General features: G+C 55.0%; 1 protein-coding gene across 1 annotated transcript; it reads right to left on the bottom strand.

Moving 5' to 3' along the window:
• Nucleotides 1-780: 780 nt before the first annotated feature.
• On the bottom strand, nucleotides 781-13365 carry LRRC8E (leucine rich repeat containing 8 VRAC subunit E). Its single transcript, XM_003316059.5, has 3 exons — nucleotides 13276-13365; nucleotides 7051-7193; nucleotides 781-4139 (listed from the first exon to the last, which is right to left on the bottom strand). Exons 2-3 carry the CDS (start codon nucleotides 7186-7188, stop codon nucleotides 1887-1889), a joined length of 2391 nt encoding a protein of 796 aa, XP_003316107.1. The 5' UTR covers nucleotides 7189-7193; nucleotides 13276-13365; the 3' UTR covers nucleotides 781-1886.
• Nucleotides 13366-14649: the final 1284 nt, after the last annotated feature.

Genomic DNA, 14649 nt, shown 5'->3' with positions numbered 1-14649 from the left:
AAGTGTAGAGTTATAGCTGAGGTCTTTACCTTTCCGTCTTCCAGGCAGCCTTCTGTGCCTCTGCTCTGAGAACATGAGACTCATCCTTGATTCTGGCACACGGGTGTTACTTGGTCACATGAAATAAAAGGTTACGGGCATGGTGGTTCACGCCTGTAATCCCAGCACTTTGGGAGGCCAAGGCGGATGGATCACGAAGTCAGGAGAGGACCAGCCTGGCCAAGATGGTGAAACCCCGTGTCTGCTAGAAATACGAAAATTAGCCGGGCATGGTGGCAGGCGCCTGTAATTCCAGCTACTTGGGAGGCTGAGGCAGAGAATTGCTTGAACCCAGGAGGCGGAGGTTGCAGTGAGCCAAGATTGCGCCACTGCACTCCAGCCTGGGTGACAGAGCCAGACTCCGTCTCAAAAAAAAAAAAAAGAAAGAAAGAAAAACAGGGTCTTGTTCTGTTGCTCAGGCTGGAGTGGAGTGGTGTGATCACAGCTCACTGCAGCCTCAACCTCCTGGGTCCTGGGCTCAAGCAATCCTCCTGCCTCTGCTTGCCTAGTAGCTGGGACCTCAGGCACACATCAGCACACCTGGCCAACTTCTTTTTGTATGTTTTTGTAGAGATGAGATCTCACTATGTTGCCCAGTTGGTCTCAAGCTCTTGAGCTCAAGCGATCCTCCCACCTGAGCCTCTCAAAGCGCTGGGATTACAAGCATGAGCCACTATGTCTGGCCCTAATGGACGGTGTTAGACAATGACAGGAGTGCACATAAGAGATCAAAACTAGAACTTGCATAATTAGTATTATTTATTAAGCACCCAGAGAACAGTCAAGACCAAAGTCCCTGCTTGTCCTTGGAAAAATGTCACCTCTATAGCAGGTGTCCTAACCCTGGAGTCCACCCACCTTAGGAAGTCCTTGAATAGCTCTCTGGGGGAAATCTATCAGCTGCCTGAAGAGCTTTGTGTGTATTTGTACACCAGCATTTTCCTGAGGAAGGAGGTGCCTGGCTTCATCAGTTTCTCAAAGGGTCTAGGACCTCAAAAGGGATCAGAATCTAGATATTTGGATACCCTATTTTTTTTTTTTTTTGGCAGAGGTGGGGTCTTGCTATGTTACCCAGGCTGATCTCGAACTCCTGAGCTCAGCCATCCTCCTGCATTGGCCTCTCAAACAGCTGGGATTATAGTCATGAGCCACAGCGCCCAGCCCTGATACCTTTACATCAGCATTTCCCAACATACCGTCTCAGGGCCACTTACCTGCACCAGAACTACCTGGAATATTTAGGAACAGACTCCTGGCCCCCAACCAAACCTCCTGAGTCAGTGTTTCAGGGGAGGGGACTGGGATATTTTGTTTTGCACCGACTCCCTAGGTGATTTTGATGCTTAGCCAAATGAGAACCATTGTTCGGAGCTAACATATAACACAGCAAACAACTGTGTCTGTGTCCTCTCCTTGGGAGAGAACCCCAGAAGTAAGTTGCTTTGTTGCATGGGGAGGGGGAGTGTTGGAAATCCCACTGGGATGTGTCGTTTCCCCCATATGTGGCACTAATTGAGCTGGAATATCCAGGGAGAGGCAGCAGTTCTAGGGATGGGAGCAAGGCCAGCCAGCCTGCCAGAGACACAGGTGTGGTTTTGGTCGGAGAATGCCATGACTGAGTTAATCCCTCCATACAGGTTCCACCCCAGCTCCACAACATCCTGTCTGTCTCCCCAGACAAACCAGCCCAGATCCTCCTGGGCCCCAGAAAGATGACACAGCTGCCCACCCCCCCCCCCCCATCTCCTGGCCTGTACCCACTTGGCTTCCTGTCTTGGAAGACAATGGTTGAGATTCCAGGGCAGAAGCATTTTTAAGGCTCTACCTAAAACGGCCCCACCCCAGCTTCATTCCTCCTCCATCTTGTCCCGCACTTCTGCCGGCAGACCCTGGTAAAGCGTGTCTTCCACCAGGAGCCCCGCCTTCTTGAGCCCCCCACAGTTGCCAAGTTCTTCTGGCAGCGCCTCTAAGCGGTTGCCTTTGAGCTCCAGGCGGCTGAGGGCCCTGAGGGCACCCACGTGGGGCGAGAGCTGGCTCAGCTGGTTGTCGCCCAGAAGCAACGTCCGCAGCTTGCGGCAGAAGAAGAGCTCTTCGGGCAGGGCCTCCAGGGCATTGTAGGAGAGGGCCAGGTGCTGTAGGTTCTGCAGGAGGCCCACCTCGGGTGGCAGGGAGTGTAGCCCGTTGTGGGACACATCCAGCAGACGGAGGCCTGAGCACAGGCCGAGCTGGGAGGGCAGGGTCTCCAGCTTGTTGTAGCTCAGGTAGAGCTGCTCCAGGCTCCTGAGCTTCCGCACGTGCTCAGGGACGTAGGCGATCTGGTTGTGCCACAGCCTGAGCGTGACCAGCTTCCGGCAGTGCTGGAAGCTGAGGATTTCCTCGATGGAGCGCAGGTGGTTGTCCTTGAGGTCAAGTTCCTGCAGCGCACCCAGGCTGAACACTGCATGGGGGATGCGCTCCAGCCCGCAGGCCACCAGCTCCAGCTCCCGCAATGCCGCCAGCTTCTTGAGGCTGTTCAGGGCAACCAGACGGGCCCCATCGTTGTGCAGGCTGAGCCTCTGCAGGTGGCCGGCAACGTCGGTCACACTGGCTGGCACCTTCCCGGCGTTGCTCCGGAGGGACAACACCTTGAGCTGCTTCAGCTCCCGGAGGCTCTCCAGGGTGGCCGCCCGAGCTAGCTCCTGGGGGAAAAGCCCCTCCAGGTGCAGCTCCTCCAAGCCCCGCAGCCCAAACACCCAAAGCGGCACCTCGCGGAGCTCCTCGCATTTGACGCGCATCACCTTCAGGTGGTCCCGCAGGAAGACCTGCAAGGAGAAGGGTAGCCTGGCGGGCGAGTGGAGCAAGCTGAGCTCCTGCAAGTGCACCAGCTGCGACAGCCCCGGGGGGAAGGTGATATCGCAGATGGCCTCCAGCCGGAGTGACTCCACCTCACTGAGCTCAAAGACGGTGTCGGGCAGACCCGGCAGCATGCAGAGGGCCAGCTCCAGCCGGCCCGCGGCATTGCGCTGCAGCTTCTGTCGAAGCTTCTCGGGCGTCCACTCGTGGTTGAGATTGAGCTGCTTTAGACGGCTTTCGCTGACCTCGGACAGGAAGACGGCGAAGCGCTTGGAGTAGAGGGAGTCGTACTGATCGATGAGGTGCAGCATGAAGGCGAAGTCATTCTTGACGTCAGGAATGTCCCCCATGCCAGTCTCCTCCCGCACGGAACGGAAGGAGTACTCCTTGAGGGGCCGGTGGAAGAGCCAGTAGAGCGTGTAGATGCAGGTAAGTCCGTAGATGCACACAAAGGAGATGTAACAGAAGGCCAGCTTGGAGAAGAGGTGGGCCTTGGTGTGGTTGCAGCAGAAGCTGGCGTAGCCCGTGACCTCTGACGTCTCCACCCTACAGGCCACCAGGAAACTGATCTTCTCCACATAGACCAGGTTGTAGACCAGGATGGCCAGGAACTTACACACTTTCAGCACCGTCTGTCGGATGTACATGGTGTACAGGATGTCGCCCTGTTCCACGTGCATGCGGAACTTCTTCACCTTCTCAAACAGGGCTTTGGCTTGCTCACCCTCCTTCTTGTCCAACAGGGTGACAACTGGAGGCTCGGTCACCACCTTCTCCGGTTCCGCCAGCACTTTCTCCTTCTCACCCTCCCCTGCCTTCCCCGGCCCGGTCCCTGCCGTGGCCACTGTGGTGGCCGCGGCCCGTCCGGTGGCTGCTGGGCCCTTCTGGTTCTCCCCGGAGACCTCGGATAGGGCCCTGGTGGTCCATGGAGAGTCGAAACACTTGCCCAGGATGGAGATGAAGTGTTCAATCTTGGAGCTGGTGCCAGGGAACTTGAACCAGAAACTGGTACAGACCATGAAGATGAGTGTGTGAATGACCACGAGGTAAGGGAAGTACTTGGCATACCAGTGCAGGGCCGTCTCATAGCACAGCTGGTTAATAAAGCTGTATTGCTGCAGGTCCAAATTGTTCTTAAGGCCTTTAACCTCCTGCAGGGCCCCAATCTGCTCAGGGATCCCCCGAGGCAGCAATTGCTGGCACGGGGCCTCTGATAAGTTCTCCTGGAGCTCATGATTGGGTAGACAGATGATCTTGTCCTGTGTCACCTGAAGAGCAAAAGAGAATGAGGGCTGTAATCCTAGCACTTTGGGAGGCCAAGGCGAGTGGATCACTTGAGGTCAGGAGTTCGAGACCAGCCTGGCCAACGTGGTGAAACCCTGTCTCTACTAAAAATACAAAATTAGCCGGGCATGGTGGTGGGCACCTGTAATCCCAGCTACTCGGGAGGCTGAGGCAGGAGAATCGCTTGAACCCGGAAGATGGAGGGTGCAGTGAGCCGAGATCGCGCCATTGTACTCCAGCGTGGGTGACAGAGTGAGCCTCTGTCTCAAAAATAAATTAATTTAAAAAAGAGAGAAAATGAGGGGGATGGGGAAAAAGCAGGCTGAAGGTGGGAGACCCCCGCACCCCCCATCTCTGACTGTTGCCAGCCAGCTGTGATTTTGGAAGAGTTTTGCTAAACCTCTAAGCACTGTTTTTTTTGTTTGTTTGTTTGTTTGTTTTTTGAGACAAGAGTCTCGCTCTGTCAGGCTGCGTGCAGTGGTGCAATCTTGGCTCATTGCAACCTTCCCCTCCTGGTTCAAGCAATTCTCCTGCCTCAGCCTGCTGAGTAGCCAGGGCTACAAGCACGCACTACCATGCCTAGCTAATTTTTGTATTTTTAGTAGAGATGGGGTTTCACCGTGTTGGCCAGGCTGCTCTCGAACTCCTGGCCTCAAGTGATCCCCTGCCTCAGCCTCCCAAAGTGCTGGGATTACAGGAATGAGCCACCACAACTGACAAAGCACTGGTCTTTGTCTGAGAAAAGGAGCTGGGTTGAATCGTGTTGCCACAAAAGATGTTGAAGTCCCAACTCCAAATCCTTAGAATGTGGTATTATTTGAGCTGCGTCAGGCGGCTCCTGTTTGGTAATAGGGTCTTTGCAGAGGTAGTCAAGTTAAGACAAAGCCAGTAGGGTGGGCCCAGTATGACTGCGCCTTAGAGAAAGGGGAAACATAGACACAGAGACAGACACAAAGACAGAAGATGACGTGAGGATACAGGGAGAGGCTGGGTGCGGTGGCTCAGGCTTGTAATCCCAGTGATTTGGGAGGCAGTGGGAGGGGGGGGCCACGCGGGGGTGGTAGAGGAGGATTGCTTGAGGCCAGGAGTACAAGGTTACAGTGAGCTATGATTGCGCCACTGCACTCCAGCCTAGGTGACAGAGCTTGCTTAAAAAAAAAAAACTGTCTCGGCCAGGCGCAGTGGCTCATGCCTGTAATCCCAGCACTTTGGGAGACAGAGGCAGGCTGATCCTGATCACGAGGTCAGGAGTTCAAGACCAGCCTGGCCAACATACTGAAACCACGTCTCTACTAAAAATACAAAAAAATATTAGCCGGGCGTGGTGGCGCACGCCTGTAATCCCAGCTACTTGGGAGGCTAAGCCAGGAGAATTGTTTGAACCCGGGAGGCGGAGGTTGCAGTGAGCCGAGATCGCACCACTGCATGCCAGCCTGGGCGACAGAGGGAGACTCTGTCTAAAAAAAAAAAAAAGAAAAAGAAAAATACTGGGAGAATGTCATCTACAAGCCAAGGAACTCTTGGAGCTGCAAAAATCTAGGAGGGAGGCTTGGAAGATTCTCCCTCACTGACAACTGACGCCTTGATCTCAGACTTCTGGCCTCCAGAACCAGACCCAGAAGAGGAAACATTTCTGGTTATTTAAGCCACTCAATCCCTGCTACTTTGTTACAACAGAAGTAACAAACTCATATAGCAACTGCAGTCCTTTCCAGATTCTAGGGATAAAATTGAGCATTGTGAAAATATGGGGCCGGGCACAGTGGCTCACACCTGTAATCCCAGCACTTTGGGAGGCCAAGGTGGGAGGATGGCTTGAGGCCAGGAGTCTGAGACAAGCCTGGGCAACATAGCAAGACCCCTGTGTCAACAAGAAATTTTAAAATTAGCTGGACGTGGTGGTGTGTGCCTGTAATCCCAGCTACTCTGGAGGCTGAGGTGGGAAGATCGCTTGAGCCCAGGAGTTCAAGGCTGCAGTGAGCTGTGATCATGCTACTGCACTCCAACCTGAATGACAGAATGAGACCGTGTTTCTTTAATTTTCAATTATTTTATTTTATTTTTTTAAGATGGAGTCTCGTTCTGTCACCCAGGCTGGAGTGCAGTGGCATGATCTCGGCTCACTGCAACCTCTACCTCCCAAGTTCAAGCAATTTTCCTGCCTCAGCCTTCCAAGTAGCTGGGATTACAGGTGTCCACCACCATGCCTGGCTAATATTTGTGTCTTTAGTAAGGACGGGTTTTCACCGTGTTGGCCAGGCTGGTCTCAAACTTCTGGCCTTAAGTGATACTCCCACCTTGGCCTCCCAAAGTGCTGGGATTACAGGTGTGAGCCACCATGCCCGGCCCCTGTCTGTTTTTAGCCAAAAAAAAAAAGAAAGAAAGAAAGAAAGAAAGGGTCAGGTGCAGTGCCTCACGCCTGTAATCCCAACACTTTGGGAGGCCCAGGCAGCCAGGTCACTTGAGGTCAGGAGTTCGAGACCAGCCTGGCTAACATGGTGAAACCCCATCTCTACTAAAAAACTACCAAAATTAGCCAGTCGTGGTGGTGAGCGCCTGTAATCCCAGCTACTCAGGAGGCTGAGGCAGGAGAACCGCTTGTACTCGGGAGGCAGATGTTGCAGGGAGCTGAGATCATGCCACTGTACTCTAGCCTGGGTGACAGAGTGAGACTCCGTCTCAAAAAAGAAAAAAAGATATGGAATGGCATAGCAATGTGGGGACTCCGGTGCTTCTGGCTATGGAGGTAAGGAAGATAAGGGGTCTGGATTGGCCTTTGAGTGGGGCTCTGTCTTCAGTTTCCTCTCTTTCTTGGGTGATGAGAAGGCTTCCCGACTTCCCCAGACACCTGCCCCGCCCCTCTGGTCATGCCCCCTTGCCAAGGGAGGGCCTCACCTGGAGGGTGCAGCCAAAGACCCCAATCATGAGCATGGCCACAGTGAGGTACTCGGCCAGCACGTCCCACCAGGGTTTGAGCACCTTGAACGCAGGCTGCTGTTCCGTGAACTGCTTGAACTCGGCCACTGGGATCATGCTGCCTGTGGGACAGGACGAGATGGGGGGTGTAGAGAGAGACCCTCAGGATGGGAGGCTCTGCAGGGGATCCTCCGAGGAGCCGGACACAGGCAGGCCTGTGACCCTCCCTGCCCAAACTTGTCCAAACCGCCGAAGTGTGTGCCCCCACTTCCCTCTTAGCCTGGCCTCAGTCACCCTCCATGCAGACGTCACCACCTGCCCAGAACCAAGCGGCCACTGTTCCCTTCTGGGCACCCCTGCACTTGATCTGACTTGTCTGACCTCGAAGAGCACATGAGGGATAGTCCACAGGGCCGCCGCCCTCCAGCCTCCTCGGGTGGCCCCCTCCCCAAAACCAGGCATCCCTCTCCCACCCCTGACACCAAGGCCTGAAAACATCTGCCTCGATGCTCCCTGACCGCAGACACTCAGCGTCTGGGCCAGCCCCAGCTCCCACCGCCACCAGGTCTGAAAGCGTTCCAAGGCTCAGGACTTCCGGGGTGTAGGCCCCTCCACCCCCTCCAGGGGCACTCTGGGCACCACCTCCAACCTCCAACCGGAAAAGCCGGCTGGAGCCTGGCTCTGGTTACCAGGGCCCCAGGGGCAGGGACTGCCAAGCTGAAGGCTAGTCAGCCCTGGGGGTAGGAGGTGACCAGGACACCTGAGTTTCTAAAGGGGCTACAGCCCAGAATCACAGGCAGAAACCAGAGACCTGGGCTCTGAGAGGGGGCAATGGGGTGTCCGGATGTCCGAGGAGGAAGGAGGATTTACAAATGGAAAGTTGTCAGGTGACATCTGCGACCAGGCTAGGGCTGTGCTGTCAGGCTCCTGGCCGGCCCACTCTGTCTGTTCCCAGGGTCTCCTTTTAGACCAAGCTATCATTATTGCAGATACAGACAGGCCAGCCACAAATCACACTGGGGCGTGGGGCACGAGCTGAGATGTCACTCTCCCAGGCAGGTACCTACTTCCCCAGAGGCTGGAGGTGGAACAAGGAAGGTGGGGAACCTTAGACCAGCTCACTTCTGCCAACATCCAAGTTCCCCCAGTCCTGGGAGCCTCCTGTCCTTGTCCAGATAGATAATCTGTAACTGGGGCTGGGCGCGGTGGCTCATGCCTGTAATCCCAGCACTATGGGAAGCTGAGGCAGGTGGATCACTTAAGGTTAGGAGTTCGAGACCAGTGTGGCCAACATGGTGAAACCCAGAGTCTACTAAAAATACACAAAAAATTAACCAGGTGTGGTGACGCACACCTGTAATCCTAGCTACTCTGGAGGCTGAGGTGGGAGGGTCTTGATCCGGGGAGGCAGAGGTGGCAGTGAACTGAGACCGCGCCACTGCACTCCAGCCTGGGTGACAGAGTGAGACTCCATCTCAAACAAACAAAACAAAAGACAAAGATAATCTGTAACGGGACAGGAGTTGGGCCAGGAAGGAGGGCATCTGCCCATCAGGGAGTTATCTCTGGCTCCCCGTCCATCTCCCCAGGAAGAATCTAGGGAAACCCTGGTCCCCTGACCCACGACTCAGCCAACGGTGCTGACACGTCTGAGCCTCCCTTTTCAGTTTGTGTCCCCCCCATATTTTGGGGTGACTCCTGGGTTAAAACAAGGTAGGATACAGGCTCCACCCACCAAGCTAAAGGCCAAGCAGTCCCGAAAGACCACATCCTTTTACCCCCTCAGAGGCCCCCACTTCAGTCTGGGGAATCAGATAGGCAGGCAAGGGTGTGGGTACAGCCTGCCCACACGGGGACTCACCATGCAAGTGTAAAATGTCATAGGTTGGGCCAGGCGCAGTGGCTCACGTCTGTAATCCCAGCACTTTGGGAGGCCGAGGCAGGCGGATCACAAGGTCAGGAGTTCGAAACCAGCCTGGCCAGCATGGTGAAACCCCGTCTCTTCTAAAAATACAAAAATTAGCCGGGCATGGTGGCATGAACCTGTAGTCCCAGCTAGGCAGGAGAATCGCTTGAACCTGGGAGGCGGAGGTTGTGGTGAGCTGAGATTGTGCCACTGCAATCTAGCCTGGGAGACGGAGCGAGACTGTCTCGGGGGAAAAAAAAAAAAGTCATGGGTTCCCTGACTCAGGCAGTGACTCACCCAGACCCAGATCCATGCAAGGGGGTGCCCAGAGCACAGGGTCCTTCGCACTATGGCCTGGCCCTCATGCTCATTCACACTCCCTGCCCTAAGCAAAAAGCCAAGTATACTTTGGGAGGCCGAGGTGGGCAGATCACTTGAGGTTAGGAGTTCGAGACCAGCCTGGCCAACATGGTGAAACTCCGTCTCTATTAAAAATACAAAAATTAGCCAGGTGCAGTTGGCTCACGCCTGTAATCCCAGCACTTTGGGAGGCCGAGGCAGGCAAATCACAAGGTCAGGAGTTAGAGACCAGCCTGGCCAACGTGGTGAAACCCCGTCTCTACTAAAAATACAAAAAATTAGCCGGGCATAGTGGCAGATGCCTGTAGTCCCAGCTACTTGGGAGGCTGAGGCAGGAGAATGGTGTGAACCTGGGAGGCAGAGCCTGCAGTGAGCCAAGATTGCACAACTGTACTCCAGCCTGGGCGACAGAGCGAGACTCCGTCTCAAAAAAAAAAAAAAAAAAAAAAAAAAAAAAAAAAAATCTAAAATCTTGCCAGGTGTGGTGGTGCATGCCTGTAGTCCCAGCTACTTGGAAGACTGAGGTGGGAGGATTGCTTGAACCCAGGAGTTAGAAGCTGCAGTGAGCCATGAACCAGCCTGGGCAAGACCCTATCTCAAACACAGCAAGCAAAACACTACTGACTGGGGCTGGGCGCGGTGGCTCTCGCCTGTAATCCCAGCACTTTGGGAGGCCAAGGTAGGCGGATAATTTGAGGTCAGGAGTTCCAGACCAGCCTGGCCAACATGGTGAAACCCCGTCTCTACTAAAAATACAAAAACAATTAGCCAGGCGTGGTGGTGGATGCCTGTAATCCCAGCTACTCGGGAGAGTGAGGCAGGAGAATTGCTTAAACTCAGGAGACAGAAGCTGCAGTGAGCCAAGATCTCGCCACTGTACTCCAGCCTGGGCGACAGAGTGAGACTCTGTCTCAAAAAAACAAAACAAAACAAAAACTCCTGACTCTGGGGGCTGCAGAAGAAATCACACAAAACACACACACACACACACACACACACACACACACACACACCCGAGCAGGGACCAACTTCCTGTCCTTGCCACCCTGGTGTAAGCTCCACCAATAGCCATCCCAGGTGCACAATCGCAGACAAGAAGGCAGCAACACTCAGGGGACCGGGGGGCAGCCACAGGGGCTATCATTATCTGTCTCCATGACTCAAACTTGATCCTCACAAACCTGCCATTAAATTTCCACAGATATAAAATAGGCCCCCACTTTGTCTGAGCAGGGCTGGTGGGAAGGTCCAGGAACAGGGGCTCAAAGAATTGGGGCAGAGCCAGGGAAAATACAACGATGGGACGTATACGCTCAGCTTCCTCCACCAGACATTGAATGCCTCATTTTATCCCAACCCAGGCAGCGTGGTTGTCGGAGACTTTGCTTTCCAGACTCAGGGGAGAGAAATAACTTGCTCAAGCTTCTACAGTTCCAAGTGGCATTCGAAGCCTGACCCATCCAACCTCCAGGTCCTGCCTGTAGGATTGCAACTGCTCTGTTCCCTCTTGGGAGACAGCCTCTAATTAAAATGCAGCATCTTGCCGGGCATGGTGGCTCACGCCTGTAATCCCAACACTTTGGGAGGCCAAGGTAGGCAGATCATTTGAGGTCAGGAGTTTGAGACCAGGCTAGCCCAACATGGTAAAACCCCATGTCTACTAAAAATACAAAATTAGCCGGAGTGGTGGTGGGCACCTATAATCCCAACTAATGGGGAAGCTGAAGCAGGAGAATCTCTTTTTTTTTTTGAGACGGAGTCTCACTCTGTCGCCCAGGCTAGAGTGCAGTGGTGTGATCTCGGCTCACTGCAAGCTCCGCCTCCCGGGTTCACACCATTCTCCTGCTTCAGCCTCCCAAGTAGCTGGGACTACAGGCACCCGCCACCTCGCCTGGCTAATTTTTTGTATTTTTAGTAGAGACGGGGTTTCACTGTATTAGCCAGGATGGTCTCGATCTCCTGATCTCGTGATCTGCCTGCCTCGGCCTCCCAAAGAGCTGGGATTACAGGCGTGCGCCACCGTGCCTGGCTGAAGCAGGAGAATCTCTTGAACCCAGGAGGTGGAAGTTGCAGTGAGCCGTGATTGCGCCACTGCACTCCAGCCTGGGCAACAGAGCAAGACTCTATCTCAAAAAACAAACAACAACAAAAAAACCACAGCATCTTTGCCAAAAGCACCTAAGAGCGGTGTTGCATTGTGGCAGGCCAGGCTGGAAGGCTTTCCAGCCTGAGACCATGTGGCTCCCACCAGCCCTGGCTCCATCCACCCATGCCTCACCCCTCCTCCCTCCCAGGTCCTCCTCAAGCCACTTGCCTCCAAAAAATGTGGTGATGAGTTCCTGCTGGGGGAAGGGTGGGAGAGTGAGACCCTCCACACCCACAGCCCATGCTAAGAGGCAGGGAAGAAGCAAGAAACATCCAGCAGTTTTCAGCCCTAAGAGGGGTTTTGTAGAAAACAAGGCCCAACCTTTTTTTTTTTTAGACATAGAGTCCTGACGGACACAGTGGATCATGCCTGTAATCCCAGCACTTTGAGAGGTTGAGGCAGGTGGATCACGAGGTCAAGAGATCAAGACCATCCTGGCCAACATGATGAAACCCCATCTCTAAAAATACAAAGATTAGCTGGGTATGGTGCCGCATGCTTGTAGTCCCAGCTACTCAGGAGGCTGAGGCAGGAGAATCGCTTGAACCTGGGAGGTGGAGGTTGCCGTGAGCCAAGATCGTGCCACTGCGCTCCGGCCTGGCAACAGAGCAAGACTCTATCTTGAAAAAAAAAAAAAGAGAGAGAGAGAGAGATAGAGTCTTGCTCTGTCACCCAGGCTGGAGTTCAGTGGCACGATCATAGCTCATAGTAGTCTCGAACTCCTGGGCTCAAGTGATCCTCCTGCCTCAGCCTCCCCAATAGCTGGGACCACAGGTGCGTGCTACCATGCCCAGCCAACTTTTAGATTTTTTGTAGAGATGGAGTCTCGCTATGTTGCCCAGGCTGGTCTTGAACTTCTGAGTCCAAGCAATCCTCCCACCTCAGCCTCCCAAAGTGCTGGGATTACAGGTGTGAGCCACTGTGCCTGGCCTCAATCTTTTTTTTTTTTTTGAGATGGAGTGTCGCTCTGTTGCCCAGGCTGGAGTGCAGTGGCCCAATCTCAACTCACTGCAACCTCCACCTCTTGGGTCCGAGCAATACTAAAGCCTCAGCCTCCCCAGTAGCTGGGACTACAGGGACACGCCACTAATTTTTGTATTTTTAGTAGAGATGGGGTTTCACCGTGTTAGCCAGGCTGGTCTCAAACACCTGACCTCAGGTGACCTGCCCACCTCGGCCTCCCAAAGTGCTGGGATTATAGACGTAAGCCACGGTGTCCGGCTGAGCCTCAAACATTTATGCAAGGGAGAAACTGAGGGTCTAGGGTGGGGGAGGGTGGCATCTTTGTAGCCCGTCCTGGGTCAGGCCCCATGCCTGCGGATTCCCAGCCGAGTGGTTTTGCAAGCCGCCTCTGCCAGCAGACTTGAAGATCTGGGACGTGTATAAGTTCAAGAGCACCAGAGGTCAGGCTTGGTTGAACCCACCCCAAGTGGTAGGTTGTGGGGCTGTGAGAGTCTCCCGGGGATGAGTTGTCAATGTCTTCCCAGATGCCAAGGGGAGGGGAAAGTGGTTGAGACCCCCAAAGTCAAGTTTATCTTCAGCCTGTTTATCTTCACTCTGAGACTTGGCCGCGTCTGCCTGGCTCCCAGGACGGGCACCTCGTGGGCCAGGTTTCCCTTTGCACCAGCCGGCACCCCCACCCCAGCTCCTGGTGTGTCGGGACGGCCTGCCCCGGCCACAGGGCCAGCGCACCTGGAGCGGCTCTGCCCCTTGTCCAGACCCGGGGACTCCCAGCCCGACCCCCACCCTGCCACCTCGTGGGTTATCCAGAGGCAAAGAGCCACCTACTCACCGTTCCGGGAGGGACGCTGGGCCCAACTCCTGGGTCTCTGGGAGCAGAGCTGCCGCGACTCCCGCAGAGTTCCCGGGCGGGCCGCGAGGGTGAGTCAGGGCAGGCGGGGACAGGAGACCCGGAGCCGCCCCGCCCCGCCCCCGGACGACTCGGCCCCGCCTCGCCGCAGGCGCGCCCAGGTCGACCCTACTCCAGGCGCCGCGCGATCAGCAGGGTTGGGGAAAGACAGCCGTCCTAGGCTGCTTTGCCCTGGTGGGCTCGGGGCTGGCGGGAGATGCAGGGGTCTTAGAACTTTGCACCTTTGCAGTCTGGCTGGACCCTGGCAGCTGGGGAAACTGAGGGAGCTGGGGACCCTGAACTCCCAAAGCCATTCTACGGCCACCTTTCTGGGAACCAGGTCTTACGGACCCTGTCGAGAAAATGTGGAGGCCGGGCTCTGTGACTCACGCCTGTAATCCCAACACTTTGGGAGGCCGAGGCAGGAGGATACCTTGGGCCCAGGAGTTTGAAACCAGCCTGAGCAATATAGTGGGACCACATCTCTACAAAAAATTTTAAAACCTACAAAAACAAAATTTTAAAAATTAGCCAGGTGTGGTGGTGTGTGCCTGTAGTCCCAGCTACTCTGGAGGCCGAGGTGGAAGGGTCACCTGAATCTGGGAAGTTGAGAGGCTGCAGCGAGCTACGATCATGCCACTGCACTCCAGCCTGGGCCACCAAGAAGGACCCTGTCTCCAAAAGAAAAAAAAGAAAAAGAAAAAGTGCAGAAGGGCTTCTTCTAACCCCGCAAGGCCCAGTCACCTGGCCTTAAAGCCCAGCCAAGGCACAGGTGACTGCAGTTTTCAGGTGCTGGGAGTGGAGTTGCGGGAGGACAGGACAGGGGAGGGGACGGCTTCTCCCTTCAAGCTCTGGCCACGGGCGGGAACTGGGCTGAACCAACGCAAGTTGAGTAGAGTGGGGATGCCCTCCTGTCTGTCCCTGCCCAACACTGTGGTCTGCCCTCCAGGTGGGGAGTGGGGCACAAGCAGCTCCGAAGTCCTGGGGGGCCCAGCTTCTCTGCCTCCCCACCCCCACCCTGGCCGCCCCACTTGGGAGGCCTGAACTGGGTCTTAGATGAGCAAATCTGTGGAGGTGGACCTTGATCTGTTCTCCGTCTGAAAAACCTTGGAGGCCGGGCGCAGTGGCTCACGCCTGTAATCCCAGCTCTTTGGGAGGCTGAGGTGGGTGGATCACGAGGTCAGGAGATCGAGACCATCGTGGCTAACACAGTGAAACACAGTCTCTACAAAAATACAAAAAAATTAGCAGGGCATGGTGGCAGGCGCCTGTAGTCCCAGCTACTCAGGAGGCTGAGGCAGGAGAATGGCGTGAACC

This window comes from Pan troglodytes, chromosome 20 (genome assembly GCF_028858775.2).
Source record: "Pan troglodytes isolate AG18354 chromosome 20, NHGRI_mPanTro3-v2.0_pri, whole genome shotgun sequence".
In the NCBI taxonomy this organism is placed as follows: Eukaryota; Metazoa; Chordata; class Mammalia; order Primates; family Hominidae; genus Pan; species Pan troglodytes.
Note: the sequence above shows the minus strand (reverse complement) of the source record. Positions and strands in the feature narration are given on the sequence as shown.

What these genes read in the sequence shown, in the direction of transcription:
- LRRC8E (XM_003316059.5), bottom strand. Translation starts at nt 7,188, where the DNA reads ATGATCCCAGTGGCCGAGTTCAAGCAGTTCACGGAACAGCAGCCTGCG. An exon ending in TCTTTGGCTGCACCCTCCAG is followed by an intron (nt 4,140 to 7,050) that starts GTGAGGCCCTCC and finishes TTTGCTCTTCAG; the next exon opens with GTGACACAGGACAAGATCAT.